This window comes from Rhineura floridana, chromosome 4 (assembly GCF_030035675.1).
Source record: "Rhineura floridana isolate rRhiFlo1 chromosome 4, rRhiFlo1.hap2, whole genome shotgun sequence".
In the NCBI taxonomy this organism is placed as follows: Eukaryota; Metazoa; Chordata; class Lepidosauria; order Squamata; family Rhineuridae; genus Rhineura; species Rhineura floridana.
In genome coordinates, this window is record NC_084483.1 from 162,989,555 (window position 1) to 163,005,466 (window position 15,912).

Consider the following 15,912-nt stretch of genomic DNA (forward strand, 5'->3'; position numbering starts at 1 on the left):
TCTCCTAAACCCCATTTCCCCACAATTCCTAGTTCTTCTGTATTCCCTACTTTTGCATTCCAGTCCCCCATGATTATCAGCACATCTTGTTTTGGTGTGTTATCAATTTCTTCCTGTACTTCTGTGTAACATCTCTCCAAGTCCTCCTCTTCTGTGTTTGCCGTTGGAGCATAGACTTGGATGATGGTTATGTTAATACGTTTCCCATTTAATCTCACTGATACCACTCATTCAGATCTTGCGTTGTAGCTCCTAATTGCTTTTGCTACATCATTTCCCAATGTTAAAGCAACCCCATTTCTTCTTAATTTCTCATTTCCTACATAAAATATTTTGTGGTTGCCTGATTGAAAATGCCCCATTCCCGTGCATTTTAATTCACTAATGCCAAGTATTGTAATGTTGGTATGTTCTATTTCTTGCTTGACAATTTCTAACTTTCTCTGGTTCGTGCTTCTCACATTCCATGTTCCTATTCTGTGCGTCATACAACTCTGGACTCTCCTTTCGCATTTGTGCACATCAGCCTCTGGGCTTTCTTTTGACTGTGACCCAGCTGCGTCATTAGTCACAGCGCTACTTATACTTTTCCTTTGTTCTTCCCCAGTAGCTTGGTGAGTGCCTTCTGACCTGGGGGTCTCATCTTCCAGCACTATCTTGTGTTGCATTTTGGATACTCTGTTCATAGGGTTTTCTTAGTCAGAGGTAGTTTACCATTGCCTTCCTCTGAGTTCGGATGCATCTTAGTCTGGTGTCTCAGCTTTGACCGTTCCGCCTCTTGGTCTAGACTCCTAATGGCAATGCTCTCAACTTCTTCAACACTCTCAAACCCCCTTACCCCATAAAGATGTGCATCCAGTACCTGGTACTGTAGCATGTATGAAATCTAAAAAAAATGCTGTTCTGTATTCATTTAAAGTAAATTTTGAAGTTACTTAACCATCATTTGCAGTAACACTGTGTGACAATGAGCTGTGCTGAAAATCTCTTGGTGTACTATGAATATTATTACTTTTAAAAAAATAATAATTTTATCTTTTCAGGTTGCAGTAGTGAAATTGAAAAATGCAGATAAGGTGTTTGCCATGAAAATATTAAACAAATGGGAGATGCTGAAAAGAGCTGAGGTAAGACTCTCAAGAAAAGTATAGTCAAGTTTCTGTTAAGATGATATTGATGATGATGATAATTAGATCGCAGAGAGGGATGAAATATAGTTGGTTTCTCTTAATACTGAATGGACGTCCAGAATTCCAACCAGCAGGACTTGTTGGAGGAGTAGCTTGCAGATAAAAAATACTTAAGAGGCTAGAAACAGCCATAGTTGAATAGGAAAAAAAATTGTTTTCAAACCAATACTGGTAGGATACATTCTTTTAAAAAGACAATTTTATTTAGCTTTATTTCTATATATCACAGTTTGTCCAACTTTAGAAGACTAAAATGCTTCAAAGTTTAAATAATAATGAGAACCTAGTGGCCTTGTTTGCATATTATGGTGAACTATAATTTACCGTGAATGGAGAGATTGCTCCCACTTCTCTCCTCTCCTAGTGCAGTGGTGGGGAACTTTTTCCAGTTCAAGGGCTGCATTACCTCATGGGCATCCTCCTGGGGGGCACATGCCAGGAGTAGGCAAGAACAAACCTTGGTTTCACATCAAAGTGGATGCAGTGCTAAATCAGGAATTGTGGTTTGTTGCACCCACTCACACTAAGAGAGGAGTGAGATAATAGCCATTTGCACCTTCACAGTTAACCATTAACTATAGTTTATTGTGACATACAGCCAGTAATTCAAGAAGCAATGCTGATCTTTTTAGATGCAAATAATAATATGCATCATATTTTTGTAATGAAATAATATGATTAAAATGCACAGTGCACCCCTTACACAAACACACACGCTCTCTCTCTAGATACAAACACAGAGTTTTAACTGGTTTTATGACAGCTCTTCCAAGGCATGATTGATTTTCCAACTAATGAAAATTGGCAGTTCAGATATTTAGGTTCCATCCAAATATAAACAGTGGGATGCAAAAAGGCAGTTGAATTCCCTTGTGTATTACTCTAGTACATTCCAGCACTCTGTATGGTAGCCAGAATTGCTATAGAAAAAAATAATGACTTTGCTTCTAGTTAAAAATAGAAGCCTGCAACAACTGGATGGAGTGGGTTTAGCCTATTGGGTATTGCACTCCTAGGTCAGGATCCAAAGAGCTAGTTACAGTGCAATCCAGTGAATGTTTGCTTGGTAGTAAGTATTGTGTTGTGTGCAGTTGGGCCTCATCCCTACTAAAAGTATTTAGGATTGTATCCCTAGGTTGAGTAAACATTGCACTGATGGGCTTACAGAAAAGCATTTGTTCTTGTTCAGTTGAATTGTTCACTTTAAGAAAACACCACTTTGAACAGCTGCCACCCCATACAGTATCACAAATTCCTCAGTTTCAAAGGCACTTGCCCTGCTGGGGGGCTGGGCAGTTGATGTGTTGATGTTTGAGAAATGCACCTTTAAAGCTAATGGAATTATTACAAGTTGCCTGTATTTCTGGATCTTTTGAAACAGGAAGTAAAACGGAATGAAACTATCAGTGGCTATTGATGAAATCGCCATATTCATGCTATTGAAAGCTAGCTGCTGAGGGAGGGCATAGTATGGGAGAGATATTGCTTTTTCACAGCTTGGTTGTGGGCTTCTTAGAAGGTTGACCTTTCTTTTGGTTCTGCATGGATCTTCTTATGCTATCAAAGATGTTCAGAAAATTAACTATTTACATTATCATGTTGGTTTTCAAATCATTGTGATGTTGTGTATGTAATATTTTAATGTTATTATTTGAAGCTTAAATATCCTAGACAGAAAACCTGCATAGAGCTCTGGAGCATGAAGACAAAGATGAAAATGTAGAAAAAATATGTGGATCCTGGATTGTTACTTTATATAAAATAAAGTTACATGATGTAAAAGCTAAACATTAAATGTAAAAAATCACTCATTGCTTTGCTGCCAGATTCCCTCTTTCCCTCTTGAGGCTAAGGTCTGCCTCAAAACTCAGTCATTGGGAGACTGCTGCGCTCTGCTGTTTCCAGAGCCTTGTTGGCTTACCTTGCTGGGCACCAAGACATGTTGTGAGGCACAAGTATATTGCTTATTATTGTGTACAATATTAATGATAAGAGCTCTTATTACTGTACCCAAAGTAGCTCACAGAAAACTAATGAAAAGGTTGTATTCTATTTTGAGAGAAATTTGGTTGTGTGGAATTTTGGGCAATGTGCAGATTGTTATAGACTCTCTGCAAACATAATCCTCCTGATTGATTGACCATAGTTAAGAATGGGGAACAAGGTTTACGATCTTATGCTCCCTTTCTAGAGTTGAAATTCTTCCAAATCATCCCCTGCCAGCCTTAAGTGTAGCTAATATTACGATGGCAACAGTATTAAGCAAACGGGGATCCCACCAAACCATAATTTGAAGCCACCTAAACTATCATGATTAAGATGAGAAGTAAAGGAAGTGAGGTATTACTCTTAGCCAAACCCAAATTGCTTTCCTATGGTTAACATAACTTTGTTGAGGTTAAGTGATAGTTTAGCACAATAGTGAGGAAACTGGTCCTCCAGGTGTTGCTGGACAACTCCTGTCATCCCTGATTATTGGCCATGTTGGCTGGAGCTCATAGGATATGGAGTCCAACTGCATCTGGAGGGCCGTAGGTCCCCCTCCTGGTTTAGCAATTTCAGTCATAAAATCTGCAGCAAATTCTTTTTCAGTTTTTTAAATATTATATTAAGTAATTGTTTTCCTAACTGAAAGAAAACATTTGTACTGATATTGTAGAGAATAAAATGATGCACCTCAGTATAAACCAATCAGTCTCATGAGAGTCCAAGTGAAATTAAATTAAATAGAGACGATCTACTCATACCAAGGGTTACAATAAGTTAAAAAGCAATTAAAGCCCCTAAATTCTGGGCTGGAGAGACTGTCTGCTCTAGTACTAAGGATTAGTACAACTTCTCCTTTATGAGATTGCTACACGTGGCTGCAGTAGAGATGACTTTCTCTTAATCCTACAGTGTTTCCAAATTTCTGATTGCTGTCTAAATATATTTGTTTTATTGTTTGAAATCGTACTTAAAATATTATTTTTCTACCCTTCAGACAGCTTGTTTTCAAGAAGAGAGGGATGTATTAGTGAATGGAGATAACCAATGGATTACAACATTGCACTATGCTTTTCAGGATGAAAACTATTTAGTGAGTGTTGCTTTCTTATTCATTCCTTTAACTTTATTTTTATTTATTTTACAGGTTTATAAACTGCTTCACAGCTAGAATCTATGAAAGCGATGTACAATAAGATAAAATATAAAAGATGCAATCTCTAAAAACAATAAAATCATTTCTAAAACTTCTACAATCAATAAAACCTTTTTTATAATTATTTAATTAATAATCCACAAATTGACTGGATCACCCTTCTGGAAAAGCCTTCTTGAACAAAAACTTCTTCAGTAGCCGCCTAAGCGTCATGCTGTTAGGTACCTGTCTAATTTCAGCTTGTAGCTGATTCTAGAAGGCTGAAGCTGCAACACTAAAAGAACTAGTACACACTGAGTGCTCCTCTGAGGAATGCAGTACTCAGCAGTGACCCCATTTGAGGGGCACAGTTGCTGGGCAGGGATATATGGGGCAAGGTAGTCCTTTGGGTAACCTGATCCCAAGTTGTTTAGGGCTTTAAATACTAGAAGCTTGAACTGCGCCCAATAACATATTGGCAGCCAATGCAGCTGCCTTGGCAGAGCTGTTATATGGTATTGATAGGATGTCCTAGTCAATAACCTAGGTTAAGTCCAAGGGAAGCTCCACATTGCAGTAATCCAGTAATTCAACCAAAACTGATAAAAGGCACTCCTAGCTACTGAAGCTACCTGTGTCTCAAATATGAGCCCTTGAGTACTCCCAGACTACATAGGTGTAGGGAATATAGCCCCATCTGGAACAGGCAACTGACCTATTTTTGGACACAGAAACTATTCACCCACAAGGCTTCAGCCTTGGTTTACACCAAGTTTGTTGGCCCTCATCCAGTCCACCACTGCACCCAGACACTGGTTAAGAGCCTGCATGGCCACTCCTGATTCATATGTTACTTAGAGCTGTGTCATCAGCATACTGATAACACTTTGCTCTAAATCTCCTAATAACGCCTTATGGTTTCATATAGATATTATCTAGCATTGGGGACAAAACAGTGCTCTATAGCAACTCATAACACAAGTGCTGGGCAGGGGGGCCAAGAGCATTCACTCAACACTACTTATTAGAACCCCTCTGTAATAAGGACTGGAACTACTGTAAAACAGTGTCCTCAACCTCCATCCTGCAGGTCTGGGAGGATACCATATTTGGTTGCATCAAAAACAACTGAGGTTGAGCAGAAGAGGCAAGGTCGCATTTCCCTTCTCCCTCTTCCAATATTGGTCATCCACCCAAGGCCAACTGGGTCCTGAAACCAGGTCTCAACCCAGACTGAAATGGATCTAGATAATCAGTTTAATCCAAGAACACTTACAGCTGCTCCACCACAACCCTTTCAGTCAGCTTCCCAAGAAAAGGTATATTAGGAATCAGTTTATAACTATTGCAGACGTAGTGTTGAATAACTCTCTGCGCTTTCCTGGAGAGATTTTGTCCTCTTTCGATCTCTAAAATCCAAGTGGATCAAATGTTTTGAGATAGCGTTCCAAGGTGTTGATATTGGAATGGAGTCTTAGTATAAATTTTGTAAAGTGTACCTTTGAAAGCTGGAATTCTTCTTTGTAGTTTTTAACGGGGGGCATGTGACATCCCTTGCCTAACTCCAGCCTTGAATGGCTTGGGCTTCGGAGATGCTGATGTGTTCCGCTCTCTTACCTTGCAGTTGGTGAGGAACAGAGACAATAGAACAGGAGAGCCATGGAACAGGCAGGAGAGCCATGGAAGGAGACACTGCTCCCCAAGCAAGACAGTCACACAATTGCCCCAGCATTATTGCATTTAAAATATCCTCATGCAATTGTTCTCCATTAGGAAAAACACAATTGCTGGAGCAGCAGTTGCATGTCTGGCTTCACTCTGCTGTCCTTTTTTAATATTTGCCTTTTTCTCTACATTTATTTATTAGAAGTGCCTTCTGTTTCCTTTGTTCCTAGTACCTGGTTATGGATTATTATGTTGGTGGTGATCTGCTTACCTTGCTCAGTAAGTTTGAGGACCGATTACCTGAAGAAATGGCTCGCTTTTATTTGGCTGAAATGGTAGTAGCAATTGATTCTGTACATCAGCTACATTATGTCCACAGGTAAGTATAATCAATGGAATATAGATATCCCTTATTATGAAGTACTGTTTGCTATTTTAATCTAAACAGTGCCCACATCTCAAGTTCAGCTTCAGGAAAAATTGAGGAAAGTACTCAATAGTTCTTTGAAGAACTGCAACACTTAAAAATTAGCTTGGTGAGAATGATATTTTGTTGCTGTTCCTAACTTAGTAGGTTTTTGATAAAACTTGAGGAATTGCTTTTTTCATCACTGTGAGCTTTCATTGAATCAGTCTTTCAGAGGCTTGGATGATTACAACATTTAATATTATCCAATAACACGGAATAATGGCACTTCTTGTATATTTTTTATGTAATGTATCAAATGTGTGATGAGAAGCGTGGCTTGTTTTTAGGACGTATGCATTGTAGAAACAGGATTTGCAGTTGGAATGAGACTTGAAGTTTGGTCTTTGTATACATTATCAAAGAGATCAAATACCAGGTGGTTTGTGTCCAGAAAATTAATGGAGAAATTTATTTACACATATAATTTAGAAGCTTATAAATTAGAGGTGGCTGGTCTTGTATTTTTAATGCAAATATGATTTGTATGAGATATACAATGTTATGTTTGACTTTCTAAAGACAGGCAGAATTTTTTTTCAAAAAAATCAGTATTTGCTTAGCTCTGCTACTATGAAACCAATTTCTGTAAAATAATAAGGGACACAATCCATTTTCCCACACAATGCATGCAGTTGGTACAGTGTGGAATCTCTATTTGAACTCAAGCACACCAAGAACAAGTGATACAAGTTTTGTGTGCATTTTGCAGTTACTCCCTGTGCACTTGCACATACTGCCATTGTGTCAGGGCCATGCCAGGCTCTTCCCATCCTGGTTATGTAAGGTTTCACTGCCCTTTGCTAGGGTTCCCAGCAGTCCAGGTCCTTGTTTGCCATTTGTGGCAAATTAATATACTAAGGCTGAAATCATATACATACTTTCCTGGCAGTAAATCCCATCGAATTTACTTGAAATTGAGGCAAGATGGCGACCTAGCAAGACGCTAAGCCTGGAGCTCCGCTTTCTATCAACTTTTAGAGTTCCTATCTCAAGGCTAAGCAACCTGTTTTGCCTCAGCTGAGAATTTTACATCAACTACATTTCCTTTGAGACTTGGAAAGCTGTCTTTCTTGTATTTTCTCTCCTCCTCCGTCGTTAATTATTGATTTATCTCTGCGTCCTTCTGCTCCTTTGATCTGCGCTTGCTGAGGAGAGCCAGTAAGAGAGACCCCTTTTATGTGAGTCACTCTTTATTTTTTCTTCATGAACTTTTATTACAAACTTTAAATAAATTAAGGAGAAACAACTGCTATCTCTCATTGCGAGTAGATACAGACCTGGCATATCCCCATTGAATGACTTAGCATATTAATGCTTAAAGAGGTAGGAGTTTTAGCTGACAACCAGTATGGTGCTAACGAGGAAAAAATACAAGGAGCTGGGTATTGAACCTTTAAGTGAGCTTTCCAAAGACCTCTCACGAATTAAGCAGGCAAAAATTACTCAGTTCTATTTCACTAATGAGACAGCTCATGAAGCAGTAAAAGTAAAAATAAGAGAAGCTACAGAAGCCCCTCCTGAACTCCCCTGTCAAGCTGCTCCGGTCCAGGACTGGTCAATTAATAACTGCTCAGACAAGCACTATGGTTATGTAGATTGTGTTGATCCATCTACTATAAATCTGGCTCAGGAATTAGACTGGGCAGAGAAGGCAATAAATGTGGGGGTTTTGGCTTCACCCCAGGAAAATTTGAAGTCTGAACAAAATTAATGCTGTATTACCCAGTTTACCAGCATAACCGAAGAGTATGGTGAAAAGAAAGATCTGACCCAGTCTAATCAAATGGAAGCTGATGAGGAGATGGATAAAGAACTATTTGTTGGGAATATAAAAAATGTAGAGCCAAACGAACTCTGGCTTTTTGAAATGACGACGATTTTGAAGCGGATTTTAATGTTTCTAGCAGAAACTAATCAGCTTTTAACAACCTTAACGGAAGCATTTATAAAAACAGACCTAAACCATGGAGAGAAAGTTACAAGCCCCCCTCTAACACTGGTCATAAAACAGAATTTTCAACCCAAATGTCCTGTAAGAAGAGAAAATAAGAGAGCTACAATTAAGAGGAAGAGACTGTGTGCTACCCCGATGGCCAAGAAGAGTAAAAATATTAAAAACTTAAAAAGACACTGCAGATGTAATATGAATTTTAAAAATCTGTTTAAACTACTTGAGCCTCTACTGGAACAGCCCAAAAAGACAAAACCGAAAAGAGCTCCTCAGAAAGAACCGAAACAGCCTATTAGTGGAAAACCTGCACAAGCTCTTCTGGAAATCTCTCCCCTGCGTCTATATCCCAAGAATATACTACAAAACCGGCAATTGGACCTACAAGATCCGTGGTCAGTAAGGATTCAAGACTCTAAACCTCCTGCCAGACGGATAAGAAATATGGAATGGTCTCTTGTTCTGAATTGTTCTAAACTAGCTATACTTAATTATCCAAAACCAGCTGGATGCGCTACACAAGAGGAGCGCAGGACGCATCTTCAAAATCTTTTGGAGAATATCATTCCAAATAGGGTTGTTGTGGATGATATATCTCATATAGACTACCTATTCTATAACTACAATAATGCACGTGCCATTGTATCGTTTATAGACCCAGGTAAAGCAATGCGTTTGTTTAAATATAAAGACCTACTTCTGTTGCAGGGTCTTACTATAGTAAGAGTTTTTGAGAATATAGCGCCGCCATTTCGGATAGCCCCGCCTCTCAAAGCTGGAATACCCGAGCACTCTCTAAATTCTGGGTATAATTTGGATAATAACCTTATTGATCTGAACTCGGAACTAACGTCAGCCCAATTTCGGTTACCAAGCGCTTTGGCTCGACCGAACCTGGAAATGGTGGAATCTACTGAGCTGCCCACTGTGGCATCGGAAACAAAGGAGGATCAGGAGCAGTTTGTTGAAGAGGAACAGAAACTCCTTAACACATTTTCTACTCTACCTACGGAAATACAAGCGGACATCTTTGCAAGAATATATAAGCTAATAGCTACTTTAGAAAGAATGTCGACGACTGGTAGGATTGGAGACGAAGCAAACGCCCAATCTTATGACTATAAATCTCCTACGGCAACTTATGTGGATGGGCCCATCCCTTCGGGGAATCCACTCTTAGAACAGCCTGCTGTCAAAAATAACGTTGGCCCAATTCAAACTGAAGCAGAAATTAACCTACTAGTTCCATCCTTGATACGAAGTTCTCCATCAATGAAGCTGCCCTCAAATGTTGTCATTAGTGATGCTTCCAAAATTACTACTGCTATGTGGACAGCTATGAGATGGCTTGCTCCTCATGAAGAGGGCTCCCCGCCAAAACCCGCCAAGTCTATGAGTCACCCAACTAGACAGCTGATCCCAATAACTTCCAATGTTAGTAGAAATGATCCACTACTAGATAAAATTGAATGCTGGCAAGACTCCGACCTGCCACTTTCTACAGCCTCATGTCAGGATGCTGTATCATCGCATCAAACCATTCTTCCCTGACACGATCTTAAGCAAATGTGCTCGCATGTCCAGATTTTATCTTGGAATATTGCTGGGTGGAGAAACAAAATATCTGATCCATCATTTGTAAATTTTCTTAAAACCTTTGATATTATTTTCCTCCAAGAGACATGGCTTAGAGGAGATTTAGGCTTAAATGGTTTCTTTGCCCACTGCTTAGAGGCTGTACCTAGTAATAAAGGAGGTAGATGCAAGGGTGGCCTATGTACGCTTATATTTACTAAAATTTATGCGTCCATAATCAAATTGAATCCCCTTAAGGAGCTTGCAACTTCCTTAATTATTAAATTTTCATGGTCAACTCTTCTTCTTGTCAATGTGTATCTCCCTCCGGCTCAAACAAAAAAATGAGCCAAAGCCAATATTGAAAAGCTTGGTAAATACTTACTTAGTCTGTCAGTACAACATCCTGAAGCATTGGTAATTATAGCGGGGGACTTTAATGCTAGAGTTGGCCCGGATGATATAACCCTGTATTCTAGATTCCATATGGTACCTCCTTTGGGGAATACTCTTGCATCCATTCCAAATAGATGCTCGAGAGACAAGGGTATCAATTATGCGGATTTCTGTCTTATGCAACTTTTAACTAAAATGAACTTAATACTGGTGAATGGTCGGGTGAATGGAGATTATATTGGAGAATTTACCTATCATGCAAGCAGGGGAGGCTCGACAATTGACTTTTTTATTATATCTCAGGGCCTGTTCCGGGCGGTATCACTGTGTTCGGTTGAGAGCCGACCGGAAAGTGATCATTTCCCTATAACTCTCTTTCTGAAATGTGGTAACCAACAAATCTACGCGGATCTAGAGCCAACTATAGATGCGGATTTCGAAATACGCCCATCACTTATTAAATGGCTGCCCAAAACAGAGAAAAATTTAAGAGACACACTAAATGCCAGCCAGTGCAAATCTCTTCGAGAACTCTTGCTTAATGCAACTTCAGTCACAGCTGCGTTCCAGGCCTTTCAGCAACTTTTTGTTGTTTTACAAAATACACTGCTCCCTACTCACAGCCACAAATTATTGAATTTGGTTTCGAAATCAAAGCCTTGGTTCGATTCTGATTGTGTAGAGAAGAAAAAATATTTAATAACAGCTTATAAGAACTATAAAACCAATAATTCGTATGCCTCACTTTTAGAATATCTAGAATTAAAGAAATGTTTTAAACATCTTATAGCCCGGAAAAAGAAACTTGCCCTGAGGGATAACTGGCAACATTTGATCAATGCATCGAAATCAAAGGATTCCTCTCTGTTTTGGAAACTGGTTGTCCAGGGATGGCCAACTGATTACTCCAATGTAGATTGCCACATTCCAGCTATTACCTGGGAGAACTATTTTGCTAAACTCTATATGCGAAATCAGAACTCTGCCCTCGCGCCCAAACTGACTAGGTCTGACCTACCGGCCTGGTCACCAGTTTCCGCAAAGGAAATTATTTCTCTTATAGCTAAATTAAAATCTAATAAAGCCCCACGTGCGGATAATATACCGGCAGAAGTTTTCAAAGCAAATCCTGATTGGTGGGCCCCGATATTAGCGGTGCTATTTACTATGATAGATCAGTCAACTTTAATTCCACCGGATTGGGGCCTTGCAATAATAGTTCCCATACATAAAAAAGGCCCTAGAGATAATCCATCTAATTATAGGCCGATCAGTCTACTTACCATTATTAGTAAGCTTTATGCCATCCATCTCTATGACAAACTAAAAGAATGGGTCGATCAGGACAATAATATAGCAGAGGAACAAGCTGGCTTTAGAGCGGGGCGTTCTACGTCAGACCATATTTTTGTTCTACAGCATCTAGCCAATAAGTATACTGCCTATTCAGGAGGCTCCTTATGTGTATCCTTTATAGACTTTAGGACGGCCTTCGACTCTATATCTAGGGAACGGCTATGGGAGAAATTAGAGGCCACTAATATTGATAAGAGATTGCTATGTTTAATACGTGGCCTATATGCTAATACCTGTCTACGTGTCAGGTGTAATAAGGCAGGTAATCTAACAAGACCTATATTTACTTATAAGGGGGTAAAACAGGGATGCATACTAGCCCCCCTTCTTTTCAATCTATATATCAACTCGCTAGTAGGCAGTCTGCACAGGGTGCATTCACATTCACCAAGTCTGAATGAGAAGTTTGTACCCATTCTTATGTATGCGGACGATATAGCCCTGCTATCATGGTCAAGTGTTGGCATGAGACGTCTTCTGGCAGCACTTGCAAATTATTGCAATACTGAGTCTCTGTCAATTAACTACGACAAAACAAAAGTCTTGGTATTTTCCAACAAAAAGCCTAAACATCTATGGTGGATTCAGAAGCACCCAATTGACCAAGTAGACGTTTTTAAATACCTGGGAGTGATATTTCAATCTAAGGGATCCTGGGGCCCACATTTAAAAGCTGCTATATCCAACGCCCAAAGAACCACGAGAGCTCTTCTCTCCTTTTATTATAATAGGGGCAGTCAATACCTTCCTGCAGCAATTAAGGTATTTGTTATGAAGATCATACCTCAGCTATTGTATGGGGCTCAAGCCAGTACCTATGAGAATTATTCTCCCCTTGAAGCAGTACAAAATAGCTTTCTTAGAGCAGTGCTGGCTGCCCCTCGATGTATCCCCAGTAATATTCTCCGGTTAGAGGTAGGGCTCCCTACTATTGAATCACGTGTTTGGTCATATAGAATTAATTCCTGGCTGAAGATGATATTCACCCCCGTGGGTCTGACACCACTCACACTCTCGGATGCCTTCCAATCTAAGTGGAAGAAGATGATCAATGCTAAAATATTAAGTTTAGGATTTTCCCTGCCAATGATTATTAGTTTGGGTTATATAAAAGCTAAAGAAGTCATAGCACAACGGATACGAGATGTAGATCTCCAGGGTCATCTGCTGCTGATCACCAAGCGCAGATATAATCCAAGGCCATTTGTAATGGCTCCTTATCTGAACACTTTAACCTTACCCAGATTTAGAAGAGCCTTTACGTGGGCTAGGTTTAATATTCTCCCATCGGCTCTACTGGAAGGGCATTATAAAAAAATACCTTATAAAAATAGATTATGCCCGTGTGGTAATGAAGAAGTAGAAACGATCGGACATGTACTACTCTTCTATCCTTTTTACCGAGATCTTAGACTTCACCTGATTTCTCCCATTCTGCAAGATCTCCCTGGTAGGTCTGAAACTTTTTATGTAGATTATCTTCTATCTGAGCATTCCCCATCGGTAACAGTTAAGGTTGCCAGCTTTTGTTCTGCTGCTATTCTGTGTAGAAGATCTCTGATAACCACGAGGTAGAGACATTTGTAGCTTAATTTTTAACTGAAATTTTTAATCGATCAACTGCTTTTTTTAGAATTTTACAGTTTTAGATGTTTATTGTATTTTGCTATTGTTACTGCTGTGTATTAATCTGTATGTATGTGTTTTGGTCTATGACCGTAATAAATATATTTGAATTTGAATTTGAATACTTGAAATTAATTCTGAGTAGACTGCACTCTGAGTAGAGTGCTGTAAGACTGATTTAAGCAGAGAGGACAGTGTGCTTGTTGAAGTCATGGAATTAGATTGTGGATATGTTTTTAACAAATGGATTGTTTCTATTTGTGAGTTTTATTTGTTTGTTTGTTTATTAATTATTTGATTTGTATCCCGCCTTTCCTCCCAGTAGGAGCCCAGGGCAGCAATAAAGTTCTGAACATTCTAGTTTTGAGGTTTCAATATTCCAATAATAATGTTATTTGTGTTTGTATTAGTGTTCTTAGTTTGGGCCTTTATACCATGTGTGACTTTGCTGCCATATACCTTGTAAATAATTTTCATTGCTTGTTCATACAACAGCTGATATTTAAGATGAAGACCAGTACAGAAAGGACTTAAGATCTGACTTAACATACTGCTGAAACTATATTTAGTATAATCAAAAAAGTCTTTTTCAAAAAGATGATTGTGGTCACCTGATTTAGTGTGTTGATTTTAGCCTGTGAGGAAAAGATTTGAGTTAGAGAGAAAAGGTTCAAGAAATATTGAATACTCTTTCTCTTACAGCACTCTTGTCCTACTCTATCCTTGATTACCTATGTTAACCAAGGTCACCAAGAGTATTACTTTGTATAATAAACAGTAACTTACACAGTCATAAATATATGTGTGCTTCTCACCTATTTGATGCTTGCTTTATTATTTTTATTGAGATACTCCAAGGCTGTTTTGGAGTAAAACTGCATCATTGCTTGCTTGCCTATTGTCCCACTTGGAGGGGTTTTCTGCTAAACTGAAGAGCCATGTTCTGTATGCCTTTCATGGTTTGTGTTAACTGCAATTCAAATCCTTCATTTTCTTTGTCTTCCTTATGTCATTCTGGTGCTGTGTAATTGAATTCCAAACAGATTCTAAGTATGATGATAGACTGACTCTGTTTCCTTCCTCCCATGTGTCAATTATGTTATTTTTGTATGGTCATTTCTTCTCTTAGAAAAAATGTATGAAAAAGGCATGTAATGGAATATGATTTCTTCAGATCTGACATTTTTAGCAGGAAATAAAATAGCTGATTTGTGTGTCAGGGAGCTGGATAGTTACTTAATTCTTTGTGAAATCTCCTTGAATATTTATTGAAGACTGCCTTATTTATACTGCTTATTACATTTAAAATACATTGTTGTTTGAGAAACTACATATTTTGATTTATGGTGTGAACCAAAGTTATTTTTAAATGTTTGGCAATAATAACACTAACATTAGTGGATGATGGTGCAGTTTAAACCAATTTTAGATTTATAGTCCAAGTAACTTGGAAGAATAGTGGGGACAAGTTTGGCTGAAGTAGAGGAATGTTGAAGTCAACTGGTTAAATGGGAGGAGCAATAATGTAGGTACATATACAGCTGTCCTACCCAGAGCCCAAGACACGAGACGGAGGTGAGACTTGATTTAATTATCTTTTTATTAGAGTGATGGTTACATCCAAATCAGGGCGCTTCATAAACTTGTCTACTCTAGCTCACTACTTTCCCTAGCTAAGCTACCTAAACAGTTTCTGCAGCATGTGGGGAGAGTTGAATCAGCACTGAAGCCTGGGCGGGCACCTGCTTAAGTGGGGAAGGTCTTTGCCTGTAAACGACGGCTCCTCCGAAGTTCCACCCTCTCAAGGTCCCTTTTCTCACGTCATCTCGCGCAGGGTGAGCCTCTGATGGCCCATCTGACAGCAGAGCTTCGCTAAGTGACGGCTCACCTTCAGAGAGCGGGAAGCTGGTTGGCAGGGAAGCATTTGAAGTGCCAGGCGGGGATTCCAGTGGGGGCGTGCTTGGCACGCGTGAGGGGTCGCTTCCCAAAGGCTCAGGTGGGGGGCTCGCAGGCAGAGTGGGAACTGCCTCGATGGGGGGGCTGGCCAAGGGAGTCTGCGGGCTGACAGTGCTCCCCCGCCTTCAATGCTCCCAGCAACCTCGTCCTCATCTGACTCCTCTCCCTGAGCTAACTCCTCTTGAGTTGAGCAGGTGAAATTCTATTGGTCCTATAGCTTAATAGAAAGAGAACAAAAAAGGGAGCAAGAAAGAAGCAAATATGAAAGATGCCAGGGGAGGAAGACTAAGAATGAAAAAGGGAGATAGGATATCAAGTACTTGATAGGAATAGATTCTAAGATGCCGGATATGCAGATTGGGAGAGAGTATACTGCTTAAAAGTATAAGTATAATATGAAGAAAGCAAACAGGCACAGGAAAGTTGGTGGATGTGAATGGCAGATATGTATCAGTCCTTTCAGTGATATGATAGCATGGATGAGGTGAAGGGAAAGTTTTAGAAGCAAATAAAACATGGCAAGAAACTGCAAGCATTATGAGCAAGGAAGTTCCAGAGAAATGGGCAGTGTGTTTCACATAGAAAGGAGTGAAACTGAAAAGAGTGAATG

The 15,912-nt window shown here is 39.4% G+C and overlaps 1 protein-coding gene across 6 annotated transcripts in view; it reads left to right on the forward strand.

Moving 5' to 3' along the window:
* The window catches only part of CDC42BPA (CDC42 binding protein kinase alpha), a 320,075-nt gene that overhangs the window by 109,618 nt on the left and 194,545 nt on the right, over nt 1-15,912 (forward strand). For all 6 annotated transcript variants that reach the window (XM_061625008.1, XM_061625007.1, XM_061625002.1 and 3 more), the window contains exons 3-5: nt 1,044-1,127; nt 4,174-4,269; nt 6,207-6,355. In XM_061625008.1, coding sequence (XP_061480992.1) covers nt 1,044-1,127; nt 4,174-4,269; nt 6,207-6,355 — 329 coding nt within the window. The remainder of the gene's footprint in view (nt 1-1,043; nt 1,128-4,173; nt 4,270-6,206; nt 6,356-15,912) is intronic.